General features: G+C 38.4%; 1 protein-coding gene across 3 annotated transcripts in view; it reads left to right on the top strand.

The window, feature by feature from the left end:
• Nucleotides 1-26,871, top strand: part of LOC111941710 (3'-5' RNA helicase YTHDC2-like) — a 31,347-nt gene continuing 4,476 nt past the window's right edge. Inside the window, exons 1-26 of one of the 3 annotated variants that reach the window (XM_086868087.1) lie at nt 1-202; nt 2,091-2,181; nt 2,558-2,751; nt 4,312-4,511; nt 5,121-5,287; nt 7,655-7,757; nt 9,311-9,467; nt 11,893-12,000; nt 13,545-13,693; nt 14,075-14,210; nt 14,558-14,684; nt 15,915-15,980; nt 16,770-16,948; nt 17,119-17,215; nt 17,292-17,379; nt 17,478-17,558; nt 18,478-18,560; nt 19,458-19,563; nt 19,700-19,819; nt 20,173-20,445; nt 20,979-21,105; nt 21,607-21,812; nt 22,532-22,727; nt 23,810-23,919; nt 25,368-25,657; nt 26,054-26,231. In XM_086868087.1, coding sequence (XP_086724213.1) covers nt 2,093-2,181; nt 2,558-2,751; nt 4,312-4,511; nt 5,121-5,287; nt 7,655-7,757; nt 9,311-9,467; nt 11,893-12,000; nt 13,545-13,693; nt 14,075-14,210; nt 14,558-14,684; nt 15,915-15,980; nt 16,770-16,948; nt 17,119-17,215; nt 17,292-17,379; nt 17,478-17,558; nt 18,478-18,560; nt 19,458-19,563; nt 19,700-19,819; nt 20,173-20,445; nt 20,979-21,105; nt 21,607-21,812; nt 22,532-22,727; nt 23,810-23,919; nt 25,368-25,657; nt 26,054-26,231 — 3,630 coding nt within the window. In that variant the 5' untranslated portion in view covers nt 1-202; nt 2,091-2,092. Of the gene's footprint in view, nt 1,449-2,090; nt 2,182-2,557; nt 2,752-4,311; nt 4,512-5,120; nt 5,288-7,654; nt 7,758-9,310; nt 9,468-11,892; nt 12,001-13,544; nt 13,694-14,074; nt 14,211-14,557; nt 14,685-15,914; nt 15,981-16,769; nt 16,949-17,118; nt 17,216-17,291; nt 17,380-17,477; nt 17,559-18,477; nt 18,561-19,457; nt 19,564-19,699; nt 19,820-20,172; nt 20,446-20,978; nt 21,106-21,606; nt 21,813-22,531; nt 22,728-23,809; nt 23,920-25,367; nt 25,658-26,053; nt 26,232-26,871 lie in introns of all 3 variants that reach the window. The other 2 variants (XM_023944882.2, XM_023944881.2) reach the window with 2 other exon arrangements.

Raw genomic sequence — 26,871 nt, 5'->3', positions numbered from 1 at the left:
GAGCCAGGGACCGGCCTGGCCTGGCCAGAGCCCGGGGCAAGCCCCGCAGGCCCCATATCCCGGCCGGGAGCCGCTGGGCCCAGCCCAGCCCCTGCCCGGGCCGCATGTCTCGGGCAGGGGAACGGGAGGCCAGCTAAAGCTCAGTTACCTTTCACAGCCAGGAAACAAAAAGACAAAAAAATTCCCAGGCTTAAGTCTTAAGGTGGTGTTCACAGGTTCTTCTCAATTTTCAATAGTTAAAACTGCTGTCAATTCCTAGAAATGGCCAGCTGTTGGCGAGGAGAAAAACTCCCCTCAGCCTCCAGCGGTTTTAGCTTCCTTAGGCGTTTCTCTTTGTTTTCTTAAATGCCAATTTATCACACATGATTATCCCAAGGATGAGAGGAGGAATCTTCATCTTAATCAGCATTACGTGTTTAATTTTCCATAAGAACTGTGATGTGCTTTGAGGTGGCAGTATTGAATGTCACAGGAATAGCTATGAAGAACTAGCATTATGTACTTTGGTTGAAGATACATAGGCAGGTACCTGAACAGAAAAATTGAAAAAAATTTAAAAGTGACCTTAGAATAGATCAATCGTTCAACTCCAGTGTGACGTCTCAGTACAGAATTATGCTGAAGTGAGCCTTGTACACAGCTTTGGTACAGGTGTCTTAAAAACTACTTTTCAGCCAGCTACATCAGACAGTGAGTGTTTATTTTCTATTTATTTAATTCCCCAGTTCACAACTGAGGAGTAGTTTTTTTTTCAAGTACTCCCTTTCTGACTTAATGATGTTTCCAAAGCAGCAGCCTTAAACACCGAGCCCTATGTCATGCCCAAGAGGTTTGGTTTTAGTTTCTATCTCATGTCCTCATCCTAGAGTCAAAGGATAGCAGGAAAAGACAATCCAAAATCAAGGGCAAGTAGCACTTTACGGAGTGAGGAGGTTGAGGGCCGAGATGACCTTCACCACATTTAGGTTTAATGCCATTCAATTAAAACACGTAATTTATGACCAGACAGGGTACCATTGCAACGTTCTGGCCACGGCCATACACATAACGCGGTACACAGGTACGCTTCAACACCCTGACGGGGGAAAAGAGCCAATTTCCTCCCGTTCGGGGACGATTCCGGCTGTGGATGACCCCACGCAGGCCCCGCCCCGCCGCTAGCGTCGCCCCCCGGGCCGAGGAGTAGCGGCCCCCGACGCGTGGTGGAGCCGTGGTGTAGAGGTGGTGGAGCGGTGGTGGAGCCGTGGTGGAGCCGTGTCGGGGCCGTGTCGGGGCCATGTCGCGACACAGGCGTGTCCCGCGGCGACAGCCCAGCGGGTCCGCGGCGGGCTCGGCTGCCGCCGCGGTGCGCGCCCGGGCTGAGGCCCTCAGGGATATCACCGTGGACGAGGAGGTGGAAGTGGCGGTGCAGCTTGCCCTGGAGCGGTTCCGGCTCGGGGACGACGCGGGTGCGCGACACAGCCTGGCCCGGGGAGGGAGTGTGCGGGTGTTGGGAGGGAGCTGGCAGCGGGTCAGGGTGGGGATCGTGCCCCTCTGCCCGGCCCTAGTGAGGCACAGCTGAGGTGCTGTGTCCGGTTGTGGGCTCCTCAGCACAGAGACAGGGAGCTACTGGAGGGGATCTGGAGGGGAAGGTCTGGAGCATCTCTTACCAGGAGAGGTGTGGGAGCTGGGCCTGTTTAGCCTAGAGAAGGCTGTGAGAGGATCTCATTAATTTATATAAATATCTCCAAGATGAGTCCCAGGAGGATGGTGCAGACTTTTTGGTGACAGGACAAGAAGCAATGGCCATAAATTAAAACACAAGAAGTTCCAGCTCAACATGAAGGAGAACTTCTTTCCATTGAGGGTGGCAGAGCACTGGAACTGCTTCCCAGGGAGAACATGGAGTTTTCCCCCTCTTGGGACATCCCAAACCCACCTGCATGTGTTCCTATGGCACCTGCTCCAGGTGACTCTGCCTTGGCAGGGGCTTTGCATTGGGTGATCTCCCAATCCTAACAAATCTGTGATTCTGTAATATCGAGGTAATATGTCAAGATTACTGCTTGTTGCATTGTTACTGGTTTTTTAATTATTATTTATCATTCTAGAGATGGAATTTCCTTCTAGTTTCACTAGTACTGAAAGAGCATTTGTTCACCGGCTCTGCCAGTCTCTTGGACTGGTATCTAAAAGCAAAGGGTGAGTTGGGGTACGATTTTTGGATTTTTGGTGCAGATGAATGATATTTCATAACTACTGATAACCTGATTATGTTTTCAACATATACCCTACTGATTTGCAAGGAATAGTATTAGAGAAAAAAGTGTAAAAGTAGACATAGAAGTAAGTATCTTTGTTCATTGCTGTATGCATGCTTGGAAAAACTTGTGACATGTCTTTTGGGACAGCTCATTTTTATATTTTGTGGATTTAATGGGTCCATTAAAAAAACTTCACACCATGATCTCTGTTTTTTTTCAAAGGTTTTGCATAGAACCTCATACCTTGGCAGATAAAAGTTAACCTAGAGTAGGTTACTTATTCCTAAAATATATTACCTCTTCCCCCCTCACAGAAAAGGAGCCAATCGATACCTGACTGTAAGGAAGAAGGATGTATCAGAGACACATGCAGTCATGACTTGTGACTTGGCTCTCCGTACAAAACACGCCGTTCGGAGTCTAATTCAGAGCTTTCCTGTCACAAATAAGGAACGCACAGAACTCCTGCCAAGGACAGAGCGAGGAAATGCCTGTGCTGTTGAATCTGGTATGTTTGGTGTCTTCTGATTTGGACTTGTCCATTAACGCCACTTGAAAAAACAGCTGCAACCCAAGGACAAAGCAAACCCCCTTCTGTTCTGTCCCCTTGTGTCCTAACACACTTCTAAACAAACACATGGATTTTCCTTACTTTAAAGATCTTTTATACTGGTGTTGTGAGGAACTTGGGCAGTCATATAATCCACATTGCAGTGCTCAGTTAATTTAGAATCTTTGAGCTACTTCCAGCCAGATAGTTTAGGAGGCACGTTGGTGAAATATGACTTTATACAAGTGTGGTGATATGGGATTGAAGAGTCAGGGTGTTACCATTATGCTGTGAGAATGCCGTTTTGAGAAATGAGGTTGGCTGTTCTGCTTACTGAAATTCATGTCCTTGAAAAATCAAGAAGTTTAGTTTTTGTTTCTTCATCTCTACAAAATAGGTGTGGTCCCTAAGAAACTACTGTCCAGACTTCTTAATTTCTAGAATATAAAATAATTCACTGAAAGACAGACTTAAGATAAAATGTTGGGGATTTTTTTAAAAGCAATGCTCTCATGCAGATTATTGCTTTAGCAGCTACAAGTGGAAGAGTTAGGCTGTGTTTCTGTGTGCAGAGGTGCGTGTAGTGAATAGAGAACTTGGACCAATATGCCTTGTTTAATTGCATACTTCTGATACATGGTGTCTGTTCTTTAAGTGCTTCCTTTGCTATTTTTTTCAGTTGTTTAATGAACAGAGGGAAGCTATAACAAAAGTACTGAAACACAATGTCTTAGGAATGTAAGGGATAAGGTAATGGACAGTCTAATAATGGTCTTTCTCTGCTTCTCAAGAGCATATTTTTAGTTCTGAACTCTTAGTCTGTGTTTGTCTTGGTACAAAAGAACCTGTAATTTAGTATTTGAATCTGTTAATCACATTAAGTACATCTAATTGAGTTTACAGCAAGCTTTTTGTTTTGGATAATAATTTTCAAGGAACTACAGAGTAGCACTTGCAATGCTAGATTTGAAGTAGCCCCCTCAGAAAATGTGCACATTTTTTGGCTACCTATGCACTAACACATTGTTTTGCTGTGTGGGGTTTAGGACTTCTGATGCGGCATGTTTGCATTAGTATGATTTCAGGCAAATGCATAGAATACCTCAAAAGTTTAACTCTGTAATTGTGTATTTTTGGGGAAAACTGAAGATGTGAAATGTGGGCCCAGATACAAAGGCCACCAAAATACATCAGGCTGTTTTTTTTCTCTGGTTTAGTTTCTCTTTCTCCTTTGGCCCTTTGTAGGTTTTTTGACTTGGAACAATGCTCTGGAAGATTCTGGTTTTGTTCAAAATTACTGTGAAAGTAATTACTGTTTCAAAAAATATCTATTTCAAGCACTGCACAGGAGGATGTGTTGCTATAAATATGACTTCTAAATGTGTGATGGGTTTGTCACCTTACCCACAGGGATGCATAGAAAGTCAGCAGTGTTAATTCTGAAGTACAGTTTTTGAGCATTGTTCTAGCGACCTTCTTCTGTACCTGAATAAATAAACTTCTGACTTCTCTTCACAGAAAACAAAGAGGTGAACAAGACAAGTGGTCGACTTAATGACGGTATTCCCCAGGTCCCAGTGAAAAGAGGGGAATCAGAGTTTGATTCCTTCAGGCAATCACTACCAGTTCTTGAAAAACAGGAAGAAATTGTCCAAATAATAAAGGACAATAAAATTGTTTTGATTATAGGAGAGACTGGATCAGGAAAAACTACTCAAGTATGTTTCTTCAGTTAAATTAAAAAGATAACAGTATTTATACTAAACTAATGCCAATTGTGTAACATTTGTGATAAAGAGATATTTTTATGCTATTTTAAGGTTTTTCTTTTCCTGTATGAGTGAAAATCTTGTGTTCCAATTCATTTTCTTGCTTTTGAAATACTAAACAAGCAACTAGGTGCTAAAAGCATGAATGGTTCTTCACAATTTTCTGATAGGTACAATTTTTTCATTAAAATAATGCAAAATATTGAAGGGAAAGTAGCTGTGATGTTTGTATAGCCCTTTTTCTTCTAAGGCTAGTTCTGTTCATAGTATCCAGAGTAATATATTTTTGAGTTGAAATGAGAGATTATCTACCCAGCTTTTTTTTTAATATAGATTTCTCTGAAGCAGGAAAAGAGACACTGCAAGTTTTTTCTTTAAAAAACCCCTAAATAGGTTACACTTAAAAATTTATTTTCTGCCAATTCAGGTATGTTTGCAGTGATAATCCTATTTAAAAGTCTTTTGCAATGTGTGATACTGAGATGCAGTTAGATTGTTTCCTTGTGCTAAGAACACTGTGACTTTCTCAAAAAGTAAATTTGAACCACTTCTTTACAGATCCCTCAGTTTATTCTCGATGATTGCTACAAGAATGGAACTCCCTGCCGTGTGTTCTGTGCTCAGCCAAGACGCTTAGCAGCTGTTGCTGTGGCTGAAAGAGTGGCAGCAGAAAGACGAGAGAAGATTGGCCAGACAATTGGCTACCAGATCAGATTAGAAAGCAGGTACTAATGGTATTTCTAAGTGTCGGTTCATCTTGTATTGGTATCATGTATCCTGTGTACATTTAGACTGCAGCATGTCTGGGATGCAACCCATGAATTATAGGTGAGATATGTTATTGCAGGTGAGGAATACTTAAGAGTGAAAAGGACAGCTTTCTTCCTGTGTTTTCCACCAGTTTTGTGTGGTACGTGGTCTTACAGAACTGAATTTCAAGTGCTTTCTACTGATTTCTTCTGGGGAGTGTGTGCATGTAAATCCTTGTCTGATTTTCAGATCAAGTCTACACTTTCCTCTCTTTTTTTCCCCTCTCTGCTTTTAACCTGTATGGATCCAAAAGTTCTGCAAGCTTTCAAGGTAGGTGGAAGACCAGCATGCTGGAACAAATGTTATGTATGAGTTGATAGGGCTCATAAAAGAGAGAACATAAAAGAAAAATTGCAGAGTGACTGATGAAGCTGTGCATTATTTAGCAGACTAGTTTGGGCTAAATTTACTCTGCTTAAGCATTTGTGTCTAAAACATGAAGTGATGTAAAAGTGGAAATTTCAGTATCACTTGATGACTTTGTAAAGCAGAGCATGAGTGAATTGTGCGGGGTTTTTACATCCTTGCACCATGTAGCCAGTGACATTTCAGGGAAGGGGCAGTGGTTGGGATTTAAGTGACAAGAAGATGACAAAAGGTCGTGTTTCTTGAATGAACAAAGATTCATAGCTGATGAAAATGAATGTGCTTGAAAACAAAGCCACAATAAGAATTCAAATGTATGGGAGTACTAAGCTGGCAGAAGAGTGAAGTCAGATCAAAATGGAAGAATTACTGGAAACAGTGTAGAAAATCCAGCTTGAGAAGAATCAATACACTTACTCCAGAGGAACACTAAAAGGGGGAGATGATAATATTTTAAGCTGTGGAGAAAAAATATCTGGAGTGGAGATGTTTAGAGATGATTATACTAACACAGAAGTCTAATCTTTAAAATTTTCTTAACTGTCTACCAGAGGAGATCTGTAGAGTACAGCTCAAAGGAGCTTTTCAGCTCCTTTAGGATGACAGTACCAGAGAAAGTAGTGACAATTGCTGTTTCTACTGGGACAGCTAACTCTGCCCCAGATATAGAACAGTAACATTTCAGTATTTTGACCTCCTGTAAAACCAGAGTAACCAGCTGATTACTTTGTGACTCAGTCAGCTGTACTGTGTTGGGCTTGCAAGGCAAGACTTTGGGAGCTGTGGGAGAGCCTTCTGTGAGGAGATGCCAGAAGCCTTTCCCGTGTCTGACAGAGCCGGTGCCAGGCAAGACAGGTCTGTCTCTGGGCAAGGCTGAGCCCATCTATGATGGTGGTAGTGCCTCTGGGACAGTGGGAAATGGGGGAGAAAAACCTGCACAAGAGAGGCAACAGTTCAAGGAGAGCTGTGAGAGCAGTGAGAGAAGCAGCTTTGCAGACGGGGAAGTCAGTGCAGGAGGGGAGGAGGGGCACCAAGTGCCAGAGCAGCCCACGGTGCTGCCCATGGTGAGGCAGCTGTGCTCCTGCAACTCATGGAGGTCCATGGTGCAGCAGGGATCCCCCTGTGCAGGATTCCATGCTGGAGCAGGTGGATCCTTGAAGAAGGCTGTGATCCTCTGGGAAGTCTGTGCTGAAACAGAGTCCTGACAGAACCTGTGGCGCTGTGGAGGGAACCCACACAGAAGCAGGTTTGCTGTCAGGATTGTGACCCTGTGGGGGTCCCACACTGGAGCAGGCTGTTCCTGAAGCCCTGCACCCTGTGGAAAGGGACCTGTGCTGCAGTAGTTCATGAAGAGCTGCAGCCCATGGGAAGGACTCATGGAAGACTGCCACCTGAGAAAGACCCATGTCTCTCCTTCTCCTTCTCTTGACCCTGTGAGTCTTCTGTTGTGTTCTCTCCCCTGCCTATTGAGAGGACAGATAGAGTGGCTTGGATATGCACCTGGCATCCAGCCAGGCTCATCCCTCCACGTGTAGGCAAATACAAAGGCTGTATCCATGATATGCTGAGGAACTGGAACCTGTTTGTCCACATGGAATTTTCTAGCAAATTGAATGACATGCAGAGGTTCTCACGGTTGTTTAACTTCCTTATTTATTAAAATTTTATCCTTATTTTTTCAATTAATCCGCTATCCAATCCAAGGTTTGGGGCACAAGCACTAAGAATTGTTAGGAAATGTCTGGGAAAAGGCATAGTTTAAAAACAAGTGGTTTTAAACTAGTGCATGAGTCTTTTGGGGAGAGAGCTGTAATTCCTCTTCTGGTCAGCAGCTGCTTTAATTTTTGAGCCATGGAAAGTTAGCAGCCTTTCAGTGGTGCAAACCCCCTGAGTTGTCTCTGTGATCTGTTCCATAGGGTTTCTCCAAAGACACTGGTAACATTCTGCACTAATGACATGCTCCTTCGCACGCTGATGGCAGGAGACAGCACCCTCTCCACCGTGACCCATGTTATTGTGGTGAGCATCCTGTGGTCTTTCATGTGGGGTGGAGCAATATGTATTGCTTTGGAAAATTAGGTCCTTGTTTGTTTTATTTAAATTTGCTGAGCATTTTAGGTGTTTTTAATTGGTAGAATCTGAATCAACTTCAAAAACTTTGTGTCCTTAGAGTAGTATGCATGCTTTATGGATTTTGGTACTTTTCTATGTGTTTGTGTTTTTTCCTGTAAGAATATCTTCCTTTGTTTTCATGCCAATAATTAGTTGTGGAATCAGGCAGAGTTGAGGAGGACAGAAGTGTAAATTTTTCTGAACTTCCCTGCCAGCAGAAAAGCCTTAGGGAGGCTTACATTGAATGGTTCAATGTGAAAGTGTCAGAATTTCTGTTATCTTGTGTTTGTTTTAGCAATACCAGGTTTTCAGTCCATTTGTTTGCCCAGTGTTTTCAAGATAATGTGCAGACTAATTCTAGCAAATTCTTCAGGTGTGTTCATTTATGATTATTTTAATATTCCTATTGTGGAATTTAATAAATAAGGGGAACTGGAATGTTTAGGGCAAGATTTAAGTACTGAAGATTAAAAGAAATCTGTTACATGCTGGTCATGGGTTGGAGACAGACATTACAACTCGAGTCCATGCTCATTGGACAAACAGCCCATTTTGTTGTTCAGAACCCACTTACATAGTCTATTCAAAACTCCTGGGTCTAGAGAATGCATTGGTTGAGGTTTCAGCACCTCTCAGCTCCTTGACCAGTGATATGTCTGCTTTCTGGATTGAACATGACTGGCTGAGGTCCCTGCTCGGGTCTGAATCCAACCCATCCCTGCCCCACCTGGGGTCTTGTTTTACTTCCAAGCTGGTTGAGTTTGGGAATCTGATATTGTCAAATTTATTTGGCAGCTATAAGCTAGCTGCCAAAGTGACAGAAATCATGGTAAGTTTAGGTTCCTTCCTGTTTATCAAAGTTTGAGAAGTATGAGAACGATCTGTGCATTCTTGACAGCAGCCTACAAGCCTTGTATTTGAGTCCTTGTTTCATTCATTCATATTACAAAACAAAACAGAAGAATGACAAAGATGATTAATCAGTTATGTGCCTTAATGTGTAGGTTTTGTGTATGACTTGTCTAAGCAGTCTGTCTTTTTCTGATTATGTGGTGTCACACATTTCTTTAAGTGCTCATCAGTGGTGAAGTGAGAATTTATTAAAATAAGATATGTAGGATTTGTGGTTTGTGGCATTTTCTTGAAATTCAGCTTCAAATACAAAATCAAAGAGGTTTCAGATAATCACTTTGGCCTCTGAAGTTAAGGTACAGCTTCAACATTGCAATACACTCAGCTCTGATAAAAACATTTTAAAGTTTTTGTCTTACAGTTTTTGGTTATAGATAGTTAGGTTTTTTTAAAAAAAACCCTGTTACTTAAACTAGATTTACATATTTTAAGGCCTCTGTATTATGCCACCAAAAATACATATATTTTTTAAAAACATTTTTATATGTCAGAAGTTGTGGTTTTGAATCTGTGATGTTTATCTCTTCTTTTTTTTCCTTTTGTTACAGGATGAAGTACATGAGAGAGATAGATTCAGTGACTTCTTGCTAATAAAACTGAGAGATGTGCTGAAGAAGCAGAATGATTTAAAACTAATTATTTCTAGTGCTGCTCTAGATGCAAATCTCTTTATTAGGTATTTTGGAAGCTGCCCAGTAATACATAGTAAGTATTTATTTTAACTCTAAAATATAAGTATACTTGCCTTGAGACTCACAGATCTTATTGAACTGTAGCTAACTATTCTGCGTAAAGGCACATGAGGAATACACATGGAATCCTTGTTCTTTGTGTATGCAGATTTCTGTTTCTTAACTGTTTGCACTTACTTCAGAGTGAAGTGTTTTAATCACTGGGAGTTCTGTAAATGCAGGTATGTCCTGCATATGCTCCCCTCCCCTGTTAAGTCAAGAAGCAGGAAAAGGTTATTGAATGCTGATATGGGACTTAGGAGCTGTATGAATGTGATGCATATTAATACATTACAATGGATTCTAATTCTTCAGGCCTCATAAAGTTTGTTACTAGTTGTTGGATAAACACAGATAACTGTATCTGTTAATTCAGAAATGCAGGCCTAGATAGATTTGATTTCATGCTTGAACCACCTGATTCTTTGATTTAATTGACATTAGTAGCCACTCATCTAGGTGAATATTCAGAAGAGGCATGTGGTTTCTCTTAGTTTATGTTCAGACTCAGTTAACTGCAAGTTAGATTACATTCAGATGCAAAGAGAAGTTACCATTATTGCTCTTTTAATTTCATTTGACCTTTAGCAGTGGTGCTTGTCCTCACACAGGGTGCCAGTTGTCAGCATTGGTGCTTGACACCACTGGGCAGTGGATGCAAACTGACACTGTTGGCTTATCCTTCTCTCTGTGAGTTTCCTTTGGGCAGCTCCACACAGCACTGATTCCTTCTCTCCTTCTTCTGCACAACCAGCTAACTCCTTTCTGTCCCTCACACAGCCACCTGACCCTTCCTCTTCACAGCACAGCCAGCAAACTCCAGCTGCCTCTCAAATAGCTAACCCGCTTTTTTATAACACCTTATTAAGGGCAAGGCTGTTCCCAACCTGCAATTTATCAGGGGTGAGACTTTCTTCAGCATATCTATTCTCTTGCAATCAGTCCTCTAACACTTCAGTAGAGGCAAAATGTAGATGTGTGGGAGATGGAGGGTTTTTGTGGGTTTGGGTTTTTGTTCCCACCCTCCTGGCTTGCAGGTTTTCTGCATGGGCCACCTCCTCTGGCACCTTGCAATCCTCTCTTTCAACAATGATGTCCAGGTCTAATGTGTTTTGAAAAGTAGCTTTTAAGATAGATTATATATTTCACAAATTAGGTAGATTATCTGCATGTGAGCCTTTTAAAAAAAATATCAACAGTTCCAGGAAATGTGTGGGATCACTTACTGGTTTATTTTAGCAAATGTTTGTGAAAAGGAAACCTCTTTTTCATTTTTTTTTGCAGATAGAAGTGTTTGTTTCTAGTTCCCAGTTTTGAATTTCTGCCTATTAAAGTAAGGTTTGCAACCTGTTGCAGACAGGAATCTGGAAATTGCACATGATTTCATGTTCCGAATTTTTTTTGCAAGGGAGAGCCTCAGTTGTGAGTGTTGTGTGGCTTCCAGTTTATCACAGTGCTTATGGTGGTCAATAGCAATTGAAAAGACGGTTTTTTCCTTTTTTTTTTTTTTTTTTTTTGACAATTTAAGAATTAAAAGAAGCAGCTTGGTCTGTTAATGTAATAAAAAAGGTTTGATTCTCCTTCAGCAGTATGGTTGACAAAATCCTGACCATTGAAACCAACATTTTGTAGTTGTGGATTGCTGTAGTACACAGAGTTTGTCATCAGTGTTGGAAGACTTCCTCTGTGACAGCTTCTAAAAGCTTCTACAAGTACATGAATTGTGGATTGTTCTTTCTGAAGGAAAATCCCAAGTGCTCTAAAGTCAGCTTAGGGGACAAGAAATCAAAATGTAGAGATTTTAATTCTTCACACAAAAAGCAGTCTTTAATGTCTACAGATAAGGTCTACAAAAGAGTCATACTGGAAAAGAAATCAGGATAAATTACTAAAATATGAAGACCACTGGGATGTGTCACCTGTCAAGAAGCATTCAGTAAAGAAAGCCTAACTTTGCTGAACTAGTTGAGGACACGGAGATAAGTCTATCTCCTCACAAACTTCTCATGAAAATAAAGTAGCTCAATGTAGATATACCGTCTCCTTGTGGAACCTTGCACAAAGCTATATTAATTGCTTGTTAATTAATTACCTTTTTAATCCAGGTGGCAGGCTTACTTGGTGAGTTCTTGTTTGTAACCCTAAACAAAAATGGCTGTTTTCTTTTTCTCATTTTAAAAAAATCTGTAGTTAATAACTGTCAATCTTAAAAACATCTCATGCTATAAAACATGATAAAATTGAAGAGGTTGATGAGAAAAAGGTAGTATTTTACTTTGGAAATGTTTTGTTTTGTATAATTTTGAGAAAAACTCCAGCAAAGATAAAAAAAAAAAATAGATGTTTTAAGTGAAGCTAATGAATAGCTAGTCTTTTATGGATTTTTTTAATACTTTTAGTCCAAGGAAGACCTTTTGAAGTTAAAGAGATGTTTCTGGAGGACATTTTACGAAGCACTGGGTATACAAACAAAGAGATGATAAAGTACAAGAAAGAGAAGCAGCAAGGTTGGTGGCCTTGTTAATTGTAAGGGTTGGCAATGAGAATCATTGATTGATTGAATAAACAATTAACAGGATTATTTTCTGTTAAAATACCAGAGTCAGGAGATTAAATGAGACGTGATTAGATGACAGCAAGTATCTTTAAGCTCTCAGTATTTACATTATTGAAATACTTTATGCAAAAAAATAACTTAGATTCAGTGCTTACATTCTTTTTGCTTTCAGTTGATAATTGTCATATTTTTAATAATTATTATGGTGTAGAGTTAAATATAATTGTGGGCTCTGCCCACATGAACACTAAAGAGGCATAGGCTGCTCTGTACTTTTGGGTGCAAGTTAAAGTGCAGCTATTAAAGCAGGCAGGATTTTGTACATCTAGCATAAAACGTACAAGTTGTTTCCTTTAGTAACATTTTTCACTGTGTTCTTCAGGCATGGATGTATTTTTATAAGTGTTAACACTCTTGAGCTAAACATCATTGATTTTCAGTTGATGAAATATGAGAGAAATGACAGGTTTTTCTTTACAAACAAGCTGTGGATCTGCTTGTAGATAAAACTATCAGTGACAGATGAAAGAAACAATGGGAAGGATTCCACTGATTGATGAATGGGAAGAAGATATTTACCTTTACAAACAAACTGTAGGTTTGCTGATAAATGAAATTGAATATTGAAAGATGAAAGAAACAATGGAGAAAAAACATAAATTCTGTAAGAATTAAAAATTAAGAGGGAGGGTTATACAGGGAATCTTAGGTATCAGGCATTCCGGGAAGTCTGAGCTCAAATACCTCAGCCAATGGGGAAAGAGAGAGAGACATGCAGCCGGGAAATCAGGAAAAAAAGGAGGCTGCATCATCCAAAAATGAGAGACCCCAGGGGAATGCTCCATGGCCTATCCCTTTATTCAAATAAAGTAAAAGTACTTCTCTGTCTCCTTTTTGGACATAAACCTCTGGTGTTTGTGGATTGATTTTCCTGATATGTAGATACTACTTCAGAAATTTTCCTGGCAATTGAAAGTAATGATCCCAGTGATGATTTAAAGAAAAAAATTTAAAAATGCAAACCTCAAAGCTGTAACATACAGTCCTAAGTGGATATTTATCACAGTGCTCAGCTCTGATCACTGGAAACAGAAGTGTTAAGACACTGGTTTTTTCTACTGTTTCTTCCACTCCTGTACAAAAACAAGTTGTTACATGCAGGGACTGTATCACTTGTCTTCAGCATTCTACTTCTGAAGAAAGATCTGGGCTGAGATTGTGTAGAAGGTAATTACTTTGGAAACTCCTTTGAATGCTGTAGTTTGGAATAATGGAAGCTTGGGTGGGTTAAACACCAAAATAGTGGGGTTTGTCTTGTTCTTATAGCCCTTGTTTGCAGTCGTGCAATTTAGGTAACCTTAAACAGGTTTTAAAGATTAAATAAAAGAGGTTGAATAGGTAAAACTTTGACCTGCTATAACTATTTTTTTAGTAGAAAACAGTGGATCATAAAGATGACTTTAAAAATTTCTTGGGGACTACTTTGCATTCTAGAAGAGACACAGAAGAGCACTCTTGCTGAGTGGTGTTCAGCTCAAGAAAACACTAACAAACTGGCATCTCGGAGACAAAAATCGGTTCCAAGGGCAAATCAGGAGTACAAATGGTTGGATGATGGTGGTGACACAGTATTTAATCAACTAGTAAGTTTTTCCTTTTGTTGGAAGAGACATTTATATTTATGTTGTAATACTAGCCATTTAAAATCCTTTTTCCAAAGATAGTGCTGTAGAGTCTCTCAGGATATTAATGTATTTTAAAGATCACTCTTTTAGGATGAACTGCTCTAGCTGAAGTGTGCTCTTCAGTTATGGTGGTTGTACACAACTTTTCCTCTGTTCAAATGGCTCAACTGCCATTGTGTGAGTACATATGACACAGTCAGTGCATTAACTGATACCTGAGTGCTGGATTTCTGATTGCTGGTGGGAAAATTAACGATTCAAATTCTTTGTGGGTAATGTATGAAAATAAAGACAACTCTAGGAAGAGATTAATCTTTCAAAATGGCTTTTTATCTTCAGACTGAAAAAGATGTGAATTGCCTTGAACCGTGGATAGTAAAAGAAATGGATTCCTGTCTTTCTGACATCTGGTTGCATAAAGATACTGATTCCTTTGCTCAGGTGTTCCATCTTATTTTAACTGAAAATGTCAGTGGTAAGTTTATTGTGTTACTACATAAGAAAAAAGGAACCTCAAATTTACTTACATTTCTATGGCTGCTTTTATCTCTGGTTTCAAATGTTGTTGCCTTTGCATTCTGATGCCTACTGAATAAATGGATAGGGCTAGCAGAACTAATGAATTGTTTAGGTAGTTGTTTTGAAGTATTGAAAGAAGTGTGTTTCTAAAACAGTGTGGAATTCACATGGACTGACTGCAGAGATAAAGTGAGGAAACAAATTCTCTTTGGGCTAGAATTTGAAAGCAATATTTGTACTATATTTAGATGAAGAAATAACATTTTTATTTGGTTTGCTGATTTATTTTTTTTTACTTCTCAGTTGATTATAGGCACAGTGAAACCGGTGCAACTGCTCTGATGATTTCTTCCGGGAGAGGCCTTTTAAGTCAAGTAGAACAGCTGATCAGTATGGGAGCAAGTATCCACTGCAAATCATCCAATGGCTGGTAAAAACAAACAGAGAAACAAAAAGATTTATTTGTCAATATAGGAGAGATAAAATTCTATCATATCTAAATTAATTTGCTAACTCATCACACTGCTGTAAGAACTATAGATTTTGACAGCCTAAACAGTTTGTAACTCCTGTTAATCACATTGTTTTCTGTAAATTCTAAATTGAATTCTTAACTACAGAGTCTTGATTATGGGCTATAAACTTTTTTTTTTTGATAGGTCTTATTTAAGACACTGGTTAGCAGAAAAACTGTAATCTACTGAATTGGACCAAAATGTTTGGCAGTTCTTTCTTTCATGGCATTACCTATATCAGAAGATCTTTGTGTTAGGTTTCTAAATATGTTTTAGCATGTAAAAATATTTGTGAATCTGTAAAAACTCAAGTTTTGTGGTTACAAAGTATGTCTTCATACAAACAGGATAAGAATTAGGATTCCAACAGTCTGATATTTGGTAATAACACTTGAAAAACTTGGGAAGGAATGCAGTTTTGAAGTAGAACAGTGAACTGCATTGTGAGGAGGACAGCTTCTGAAAGACATGAAATAGCCCAATTTTTTCCCACATTTTGATGAAAAATACTGGGGTATGACTTTTTTGGATGACTTAAAGGGTACTGCAAACAGGCAGGTCTGATCTCTGCATGTTGGTGTGGGCTTTTTAAAGGAGTGCACATTCACAGAATCACAGAATCGCTAGGTTAGAAGAGACCTTCAAGATCATCGAGTCCAACCAATGCCCTAATACAGCTAAACCATGGCACTGAGTGCCATATCCAGTCTTTTTTAAACACATCCAGGGATGGTGACTCCACCACCTCCCCAGGCAGACCATTCCAGTATTTTACCACTCTTTCCTTGAAGAACTTTTTCCTAACATCCAGCCTAAATTTCCCTTGATGCAACTTGAGACTGTGTCCTGTGTTCCCATTTTTCCTCTTTGTTTCCTTGTGAACGTTGTACCTTGCAGGTACTCCTGTGTAAAATTCTGACTTTCTTTTGTGGTAAACAGCTGCAGTTACCTAAAAATCAGATAGCTGTTAACACCTTTTCAAGCACTTTCAAGCGGAAAGTTGCAGATCCAGCAATAACAATACTGATAAGAATACTGGAATGGATACAAAGGTCTGGTGTCAATTGTCTTCTCACCTGATGTGCTATTCATATTAATCTTTCAAAGTGAAAAATCTAATAAAAATACTTGTGCAACTCTTTCAGGATGGCTGTGGACTGGGCTAGGCGATTTGGACAGACAGAGGTTGTTGATCTGTTGGAATCCTACAGGTAAGCTGTAACTGCTTTGCAGAAAGAATTGTATAATATGGTGAAAGGAAATTTGAGCTTTATATTCTTTTAATCAGAACCAGTTTTAGCTTTTCATGCTGTAAAATCTGGACTAAATAGCAATGCCTTTTATTTTTTTTTTGAGAGTAGGAATATTTCAAAAATAAATAACAAAAAAGTTTTCATTCAGTATCGTATTTTTACGTTTGCACAACTTGCTGATTCTATACTATGTACCATTTTATTTTCACATGTCTACTTTGGAAACAAATCTGTCATGTGTTTTTATTTGTGTATTGATTATACACAATAGACATATTAAAGAAATTTTATAGAAGTAACGTACGCTAGGCCATTCAAGAATTATTTTTTTTTTATTAGCTTACAGTTATCATAGCTGAGGTACTGTTTTTGAAAGGTTATATTTATTATAATTTCTCTTAGTGTAGTTTCTGCTAGTGGGAAATTCTTGGAGAATATGTATCTCTTAAATATTTTTCCTTGAACACATAAATGAGAGGTATCTTTATACTTTCATTTGCTTATGGTTGTGTTTCAATGAAGTTTAAGAAAACTAAAGTTAACACTAAAAAATGAACTGGCATGTGTTTTTTGGTTAACATTTAAATCAGTGAACAATAATAGCATGATGATTCTTTTCTGCTACACTTAAAAATTAGAATTCAAGACCAATAGTCATGTTGGTCTTGATCTAAGTTTGAGCTGATGGCAGAATGCAAACCCAAAGTGGGGAGCCTTGACTCTGGTCTGTGTATTTTTCTATTACAGTGCTTCATTTGGATTTGGAAATCTGGATGAAAGTTCCCTGGTCCAGAAAAGTGGTAGTGACCTTAGTGCAGAGGACAGAGAACTACTGACAGCTTATCATCACAGTTTTGATGATGAAAAAGTGGATCTGGATCTGATAATGCACTTACTTCACAGCATCTGTCATAGTTGTGATGCAGGTAGGTAACTACCCACACTCCCAGTGTATGGTTATGGATTTGGCTTCTGATGAATCATGCTCTTTTTTCAGAAATCTCCAAAAGTTAAAACCTTCCTAGTGCTAGTTTACATGGCACTGATATGTATTTGAATTTTCTGCTTTTCTCTGTAAACCCACTTCCTTTTTCAGGTGCAATTTTAATATTTCTTCCTGGATATGATGAGATAGTGAACCTGAGGGACCGTATTCTTTTTGATGACAAGAGGTTTGCTGATAATGCTCACAGGTAAAATCTTCAGTTTCTCTGGATTTTCATAGCTTCTTCTAAGAATCCTTAAATTGTGCTTTTTGTCTTGCATTAGATACCAAGTTTTCATGCTTCATTCGAGTGTGCAGACTTTGGATCAGAAGAAAGTGCTTGAAACTCCACCTTCTGGCATCCGCAAAATTGCAAGTATCAGAAGACTGTCAAATGCTACAATGATCTATTTTGCATTTGCTTTTACAGTTACTATAGTTTTGGTGGTTTTGTTTTTTTTTCATTGCAGATTCTTTCCACTAATATTGCGGAAACCAGCATAACAGTCAATGATGTTGTGTTTGTCATTGACTCAGGCAAGGTGAAAGAGGTATGACTGCCTTAAATTTTCCTAGTGCAATTCTAAAACTCACAGTGCATAAATTAGGGAGAACTTTTTTGTTTACAGTAGGCTGAGAGCTAATGCATGTCAGGCAACAGACCTCACTGGAAAGTTCCAACATCTGTTTGTTTTAAAACAAGTACTGTAAATACCTAGCTGTACAAAAACCCTGTAAAAGCTGATGTAGGTTGATGTATTGATGTATCTTTTTCTTTTGTAATTTAGTATTTCTGTTTGATGTTTAAAACAAGTCCTCAGTTCAGACCACCTCCTTCCTGAGACTTAGAGAGTACTAGGAGTTCCTTTCGTCCTGCTATTGTATCAAGTTCAAAAATAATCCATTAAGTTTTTAAGCACTTTTTTTGATGTGTTGGGGGCTTATTCCCAAATCATCTGTCCAAGAAAAGTGAGATAACATAATAAGACAATTTTAGACCTAGTGTATGGCTTTCAGAATGAAATTGGATTTTATAGGTGATATGCACACCAAATTTCTGAAGTTCTCGTAAAACAAAGGGGTTTTTTGTAATTTTACACAATCTAAGAAAATAAGTTGGTAATTTCCAAGTGAGATAAAAAGGAAAACTTCATTCAGTATAATAATGTATTTCTGCTTGCTTTGTGATATCTCAGAACACAGATCTAACATACCTTTTAGTGGCTTGCATTTACCTATTGACTAGAAAACGTTTAATTTTGAAAACTGTGTAGCACAAAGATACTGCAAAGGAGATAACATCATAAATTTGCTTGAAACTGAGAAGATACCTTTGTGCCATAAGCTGCTGTATATATTGCTGTTTCACACTTTCTAGAAAACTCCTGTTAGTAATCTAAATAACTGGTAACTTTAATTTCATGTATCCCATTCAATTTTCAGTTTATGTTCCTTTCTTTGTTTTTATAGAAGTCTTTAGATGCACTGAGTCGTGTTACAATGCTAAAAATGGGGTGGATTTCAAAAGCCAGTGCTATCCAGAGAAAAGGCAGGTAATAAATGTCTCATACTGTTTTTTAATTTTATTTAATTTTATATCCACCATCCTGTATGTTAAGAATAAAACAGACAACATAACTGTTTTTAGCCTAGTCCAGTGTCATGTTGGACAATGGCCAACACTTGTTCGAGTAGATTTCCTTGGAATCATTTCCTAAGTTGTAGGAAAGGCATTTTCCCAAAGGTCTAGGTTGTTTTCCCCCCATTAGTTTGTTCTCCTTTCTTTTTCTCCCATGTAGCACCATCAGTCACAGTGTCCAGTGGATTGTTTTCCCACATTCTCTGTTGGCAAAGGACAGCCTATTTCACTTTCTCCAAACTATCAATGGCTTAACGGGCCATGATCATGCTCTTCCCAACAATGTGGGTGAGGGCTCAGAAGTTTATGTAGCAACAAATGCCCCTTAAATCAATTATATTGGCATCTGAGCTACAGATATTTGTGCATGAATGTGAGAATTTGCTGTCTCTGTTCATCCACTCGCAATTTATTTAATCTTGATTCTGTCTTTTAATCCAAGGGTCACTTATGTTTAGGGGATGTGAGAGGAAGAAATGAAATTTGCAACTTAGATTCCTTACAACAAAGGATGATTGAGATTTGGACTGGTCAGATTAAAAAAATACCCACAGCACTGTACTTAGATAAACCTTGTTTTTCTTTCTCCAGATTTCTCAGTGTTGGGTTAAAATTACAGTGAAAAATCGCCACACTCTCAAAAATAATCCATGATAGGAAAACTCTCACTTTTTGTGTGTCTTAACAACATTTTTTTCATAGAACTGCTTCTACTTTCCCATTCTAAGTTTCTGTGTCTGTTTGTTGGCTTTTGGTATTGTTTTTATAAAGAAATCCTAATTTTCACAACTTTTCATATTTCATTTTCAAGGGCTGGGCGCTGTCAGCCTGGAGTCTGTTTTCGTCTCTTCAGCAGGCTCCGATTTCAGAATATGCTGGAATTTCAGTCTCCAGAACTTCTAAGAATGCCGCTTCAGGTGCATGTTCACTTAGAAATTATAACTTTAAAAAATGTAATGTCATCAAGCCATACTATTAATTGCAACAAATCATGTGTTTGGGGTTTTTTTCCAAATCTTGGTAATCTTTTTTGTTCTGCGTTTTAACTTGCAGGAGATTTGTTTGTACACAAAACTTCTGGCTCCAATTAATTGTCCAATTGTAGACTTTCTTATGAAAGCTCCTGATCCTCCGCCTGCTGTAACTGTGAGAAATGCTGTGCATATGCTTAAGGTCAGAAAAGGAATAGGTTTACATGGAAATTGTGTTTGATTCCAGATTTTTCGTGTAGCAGTCTATTTTTCTTACTTCAGTTTGTACTGAAGCTGTTTTTAATTACTTAAGGATGTTTTGGATTTTTTTGTTTATTGTCTGTTTTCATTTTGTGTGTGAGGATATGTTTTTCCATGTCAAGGAAAGAGAGTGCTTCAAAGTCTTGTCTCTGTTAATAGTTTGACTTGTTTTTTTAAGTGTTTGGGAGCAAGTCTAGTTAATGTCCAATATTCACATTCTTTCTGCTTTCACTGCTAATTGATTTAGTTCACTGTCCCTGTCCCCCTCTCCTTTGTTTGTTTGATTATAAATAGACCATAGATGCCATGGACGCTTGGGAAGATCTCACTGAGCTTGGTTATCACCTCACTGAATTACCTGTAGAGCCACACCTTGGTAAAATGGTGTTGTATGCTGTAGTGCTGAAGTGCCTGGATCCTGTTCTGACCATTGCCTGTGCTCTTGCCTGCCAAGACCCTTTTGTGCTGCCCACACTGGCCTCCCAAAAGCGTGCAGCCATGCTGTGCAGGAAGCGTTTTGCTGCAGGGACGTTCAGTGACCACATGGCCCTGCTCAGGGCTTTCCAGGTAATATTTCATTTCAGAGAGTACTAATCACAGTAGATCACCCAATCAAGGTAAATAATGCATCAATCTACTTGGATATTAGAGTGGTGCACTGTGATTAAGTCCTTGTGTTGCAGTCAGCAGCATCCTTGGAGAAGACTTTATTTTTGCCTGGTGGCTTTCCTGTATATTGGACTCATAAATTTGTGAGGGAACGCTTTTTGTGGTATGTTTTGTTGATATTTTCAAACCTTACAAAATTCTGAGTGCTCCAACAATGTGCCTTTTTACATGCTACTGCACTGAGATCTTCAAATCATGATCTTAATGTAACAATCTTTATTAAATTAATAATTTTAACTTGACATAATGATCATTGTAGTGAGCAGGTAAGATAATCTAATTCTTGAACAGAAAAAAGAATCTAGTTTGATACATTTACTTTCAGAGTGGGTCTTACATTTATTTTATTGACATAAATGTAATTTTAAAAAAAAATGCATGTTCTAGTTTTAGCTTATCAAATTAATAAGCAAATGTAAAAACGTTTTCAGGCATGGCAGAAGGCACGCAGTGATGGCTGGGAGAGAGCCTTCTGTGAAAAGAACTTCCTATCCCAAGCCACAATGGAAATCATTGTAGGAATGAGAACACAGTTGCTTGGCCAGCTTAGAGCCTCAGGTAAAGAGCTTCAAAAAAACCCTTATTTTAAAGTCAAACATATAGAAATTATAACAAATATAGAAATTGTAATTATAACATATAGAAATTGTAACAAAAATCATGTTCACCACTGTAATTTTCCTTACTTAATTTGAAACACATTTTCATGTACGCATTCATGCAGGGTATGGTGTAGATGAGGAAGTGTGGCTGATCTAACTGAAAGCACCCTCATCTCCACATGCCACTGCATTTCGCTGTTGAGATTAATTTCTTTGGATCTTTATATTTTAGTAAAATATTCCCATAGGAAATATCTTTGTATTGTAGAAAGAATTGTATTTTGTGTTAGTATGAAACTCTTACCAGGAAGGATTTCAGTGCAATGGTTTCTTCTTGGTGCTGTTAAGGTTGGTAGTGGTAAAAAATGCAACACATAAGTAATTTATTTCACCTTCATTTTCAAACTCCTTTTGAGAACCAAACACAAGCTGACATGGCGCCATTTTGTCTTGTCAGGTTTTGTGAGAGCCAGAGGAGGAGCTGATATTAGAGATGTTAATACTAACTCTGAGAACTGGGCTGTAATTAAAGCTGCTTTAGTGGCTGGGATGTATCCCAATCTTGTGCATGTAGACAGAGAAAGCCTGGTGTTGACTGAACCAAAGGAGAAGAAAGTGCGATTTCATCCTACCTCTGTTCTTGGTCAAACTCAGTATAAAAAGGTAAAATCACTTTGAATTTATACTTCACAAAAAAGAGCACTAAAATCTATCACATGTTTTAGAAATGTCTTTTTCTAGCTGTCAGTGCTTTAAAAGCAGCATGGGCATTTAACACTACAGCTTTAGAATATACTTTTCTAACTTTTCTACTTTTTCTAAATACTTCACTAACCAGCTGATTAAAGTTGGAGGGCTTTTTTTTTCCCCCCGTTGTTTCAATTAGCTCTTTCTCTAGATGGAACAAGGCAAAATGGCAAAAAAAATGCCCCTAGTTATAAAATTGTTCTAAAGATATAATGATCCCTACTCTTAAAAGCAAGAAGTTCTACTCTGAAACTTTTTTAAAATCTTTCTTTTTAAAGCAAAATACTTTATCATGGTAGGATAATTTCTGAATCTGGTTGAATTCTCTCAAAATTTTTATTTGCATGTATATTTTTATATGTGTATTATTATACATGTATTTATTTCTCAAAATATAGAGCCATAGAATGGTTGGGTTGGAAGGGACCTTAAAGCTTCTCTCATTCCAACCTCCTGCCATGGACAGGGATACCTCCCACTAGTCCAGGTTGCTGGGAGGCCCACCCAGCCTGGCTGTGAACACTGCCAGGTTGAGGCATCCACAAATATCTCTGGATAAAATGGGAAATATGTTAAAATTTACAGTAAATATGGGTACCGGGTATAATAGCCTAGTCTTATCTTCTCTTGCACAGATTGCCCCAGCAAATGGACAGGCTGCAGCCATCCAGGCTCTCCCTACAGACTGGCTTATATATGATGAAATGACAAGAGCTCACAAGACAGCAAACATCAGGTGCTGCTCTGTTGTGACACCTGTCACCGTGTCCCTCTTCTGTGGACCAGCCAGACTGCCAAGTAATGCCTTGCAGGCATCTTCAACCTTTCGAGGTATACTGGAGCCCAGATTTGGGATGTTTCCATTGGTATACACTGGTGTGTGACAAGGAAGGCTTATTTTTAAGTAATACTTAATACATATATTGGCTGATTCTGAAAACAACAGTGTTATAATTCCTATAGCTATTCAGGAGCAGTTTGTATCAAATAGTTTGTAACAAATCTCGCAGTTTTGGGATTCCTTACACATTCATTCAGTATAGTTAGTAAGAAAATAATGCAGCCACAGTGTCTAATGATAATACTGGTAGTGAGAAGTGTAGTATATATGTTCTTTTTCTACAGACTATTTGATACTTTGAACTAGATTATTCAAACTGAGTAATTTAGAAACAATCAGTATGGCAAATAAGTCATGTTGCTTCTAGCTGACACACACATTTTCAAGATATGTTCTACTGATAATTTTTAATGTCAATCAGCTATACTATTAACCACAAGTAATAGAGAATATATAGAAATTTCCTTTTTTTTATTTTTTATTTAAATTGAGTGTTCTTGGAATGGAAGCAAAAATAACTGCTGCTAGTTCCCACAGTTTGAATCAAACTCTATGTCCAACTAATTTCTGAAGCTTTCCTGTTTTGCTTCTAAACTGTTAACTGTAGAATAGTGTTAATGCTGATAGAATTGCACTTTAGGAAAATAAGGATTCCTAATTAATAGCCATATGTATATATGAATACATACATGTGTAGATATGTATATGTATACTAGGTCTTTAAATCTGCTATTTTACTAAGAAATAAAGCCACATGTGGTTTTACAAACTGCTTTAGGCAAAAGTTGGATAGTGGCTTGTGAATGCTGATGAAGGTACATGAGTTGAGTCAGATCACATTAGTACAGTAGCAGGACGTTCAGCAGATCTGGCTACTTGATTGCTGCTATCTGGAGCAAGGACTTTTCAGTGTATTTGCAGAAAAGAAGAGGTAGTTTTACAAATGTTTACATTTTAAAGTCAGTTTTAGAAGGAAAAATGTTTATTGCTGGTAATACAGTACTGTTCTGTTTTTTGTATATAAGTAGAAAAAAATACAGAAATGCTAATGCACCTTTTTTCTTTAATTCAGGGGGAGGAGTATCTAATGATAGCAGTGACAGTGAGATGGAGGACAAAACAACTGCTCATCTGGCATTACTGAAGCTGGATGAATGGCTCCATCTCAAACTGGACCCTGAAGTAAGTAAGAAATCGCCCTGGGTTTGCTTCATGTAGAAGAATTGTAAAAAGATGTAAAAAGGTTTTTGTAATATTTGTGTAGCCAAGAACTTTCTCTAAGAATGTCATGTTCCGTTTGGATCTCTCAGACTACATATTCCGTGATTTAACTTTACTTCATGAGCTCGTCTGGAATTAAAGGGCTTCAATCTGCTTTGGCCCAGAGTTGTCTGTAACGTGAATTCATGTATTCAACATCCAAGTTACAAGGTTTCTTAACCTATCACCCATACCTTTCAATTCTTGTCCCTATGAGCAAAAACATAAAAAATAGACACCTAAGTCAACAGTGAGGGTGCTTATCCCTGTTCCTCCAACTTGGTGTGGGTGAACTGTCTATCACACGAGGGAGCAGGAAAGCCTCAGCAGTCCAGATGCTGCTGGATCTGCTTCAAAAACTTTCTGGGGATGGATATACCAGAAAGGTATCATACCTTTCTTGCAGTATGTTTTGTATGTCTGAGCTTGGCAGTTTGGTCCCTTTCCACAAGTCAGCAGATTCTGAAGGGACTGCCAGACAAAAGATAATGGCTGTAGGAGACAGCTGCAGGTGACTGTGGCAGCATAATGGCCCTTCTGCTCCTTCTGGCCTCCTGTCCTGCCTGCATGGTGCTCCATCAGGCCACTGCATGATCTGAGATAGCCAAAATCTGAGCAGGAGCTGAGAGAACAGTCACACTGGCATATTGTGTTTTTCTTTCTCTGAGAGGATAACCAAAATCAGATCAAAAAGGAGCACTTGAAGCTGGAGTTGCCAAAAGAAAATTGCTGTCAGATTTTGGAAGGATAAATAAAAACCTCTTTGAAATAGAAGTCTTTAGGTCATTGAGGAGCTGTTGCTGTGGTAAGAGGTAGTTTGTGGGTCATGAAACACTTAAGCTTACCAGCTCTAATAATAATAATAATACTGTGTCCAAAAGAGTGATTTAAAAAAATGTATTTTAATGGAAGCATTCCTGATAACATGGGAATTAGACTATAGTCTTTTGAATTTAGTCATCATATTTGGACAGAAGTGTGTGTAAGAAAATGTCACTTAGAGCCCTGTTCCCTCAGGTATGGAGAGTGCATGAGTATAGACTGATTTGAGGGGAAGGGCATTAAGTATGAAAAGATTGGGTTTTCTAGAAAGATTAAAAAAGAAAAAAAAGTATGTGGATTTACAATACAGTGTTAAGTCTAGTACAGAGTTAAACGAAATGTTTCAAAAATAACCCTGCACCCAAGGAAAAGAAAATAAATTAACATCTTAGTTTAAATATGAGTTATTCTCCCTCCCCAAGATTGTAGTCTTGCCTTTCATTTTGAACCCTGTTTATATTAAAATGCCAGTTGCTGCCTCAAAGGAAAGAGATTACCTCTTTGATCTAATTTTCATCAGTCTTTAACAGAACTGGAATTCATTACAGGCCGCTGGTATGCTGTTGCAACTTAGGCAGAAGTGGCACAGTTTGTTCCTGCGTCGTATGCGAGCTCCTTCTAAACCGTGGTCTCAGGTTGATGAAACAACTGTAAGAGCAATTACAGCTGTTCTGAGTGCTGAAGAACAGTCTGCAGGTTTGCAGCAGCCTTCAGGAATTGGCCAGAGACCAAGACCTGTGACTTGTGAAGAACTTCCTTTGGCATCTACATGGAAGTCAACCAACAGTAGGAAAAGCTCAACAGAAACTGAATTGTCTGACACCTCTAATGCTGAAAAGTAAGATGTTGAGGTCTTCTGCTCACTCTAGGTTGCAGGTTATGTATACAAGCATCACTTAAATTTCTGCTAGTAATAAAGAGGTGGAAACTGTGGAAATACCATTGAAAGGTGTTGTACTGTTGTATGCTGCATTGTAATCCCAGTGAGAAGTATTTCATACATGAGTCTGCTGTTTGAGAGAGCAGTGAGGAATATTGTCTATGAATTGTGATCTTTGAGAAGTAGCAGAAGAGGTTTAACAGTAGCATTAAAAAACAACACATGATCAGTATGGGCTTTTTAGTTATAATATATTTTGTAGTTGCTGTAATACATGTGGTCACGCAGTAGGCTGACAGGTCAGTGTAAATTGTGCATTAACTGCTTGTGAAACTCAAGGTATGTCCTTTCTAGGGTTTCAGTGAAATCTACATCTCCCGCACTCCACCAGCCAAAGAAGTACAAAGAAAAAGACATTTTGCTCTCCAAACGATCCTCAGATGACAGATTAGCTCAATCCTCAGTGAAACCTGCAGAAGGCAGTAGCTATCCCAGCCCCTGTGCTAGTCCTTCTTCTCCAGTATCTGGAAAGGTAGAGTTCTCAAACGTATCACCCTGCTCTTCAGAAGTAATAGAATTTCTTGCTGATACATTCTTCAAATACTGGGTATTTTACTGATAAATTAGGAACATAACATAACTTTTCATTTATAACAGTTGCATAATAATTCCTTCTGGAACTTAAAATTTAGACTTATTATCCTTTTTACACTAGTTTAATACAGTAAAAATAGTATTTTTTTAAACTTGTTCTAATAAACAGTGAAGGTATATTAATTCTTTTCAATTAAATTAGTATATTGTATGTACACTTCCGAAGGTTTTGGATTCTGCCTTTCTCTGTTTCTGTAATAGCATACATTGATACTGATTCTCTTGAAGTATTGTGTTATCTGTGTTATCTGCCTTATTATGACTGCTTGGGTTTTTTTGTGATGGTTATTTTAACCAGATTTTAAAGAAATGTGGTTGAATTTCTTTTCTTTTTAAAGAGCACATTTTTAATGAGATTTTTGTCATAGTTGTCCCTATATATTTGAATAGTAAACTGCAGTAGCACTAAAGAGATCACTGAGGAGAAACCTCATGTACTCATTGAAGGATTTAGTAATTCCTGTTGAGTCTTTCATCTTTTAAATTCCAACAATGTAAAAGGAAGAAAACATGTTTTC

The sequence above is a fragment of the Cyanistes caeruleus genome, chromosome Z (assembly GCF_971803275.1).
Source record: "Cyanistes caeruleus chromosome Z, bCyaCae1.hap1.1, whole genome shotgun sequence".
NCBI classification, from domain to species: Eukaryota; Metazoa; Chordata; class Aves; order Passeriformes; family Paridae; genus Cyanistes; species Cyanistes caeruleus.
The sequence above is the reverse complement of the archived record's forward strand: the minus strand, read 5'-3'. Positions and strand labels throughout refer to the sequence as shown.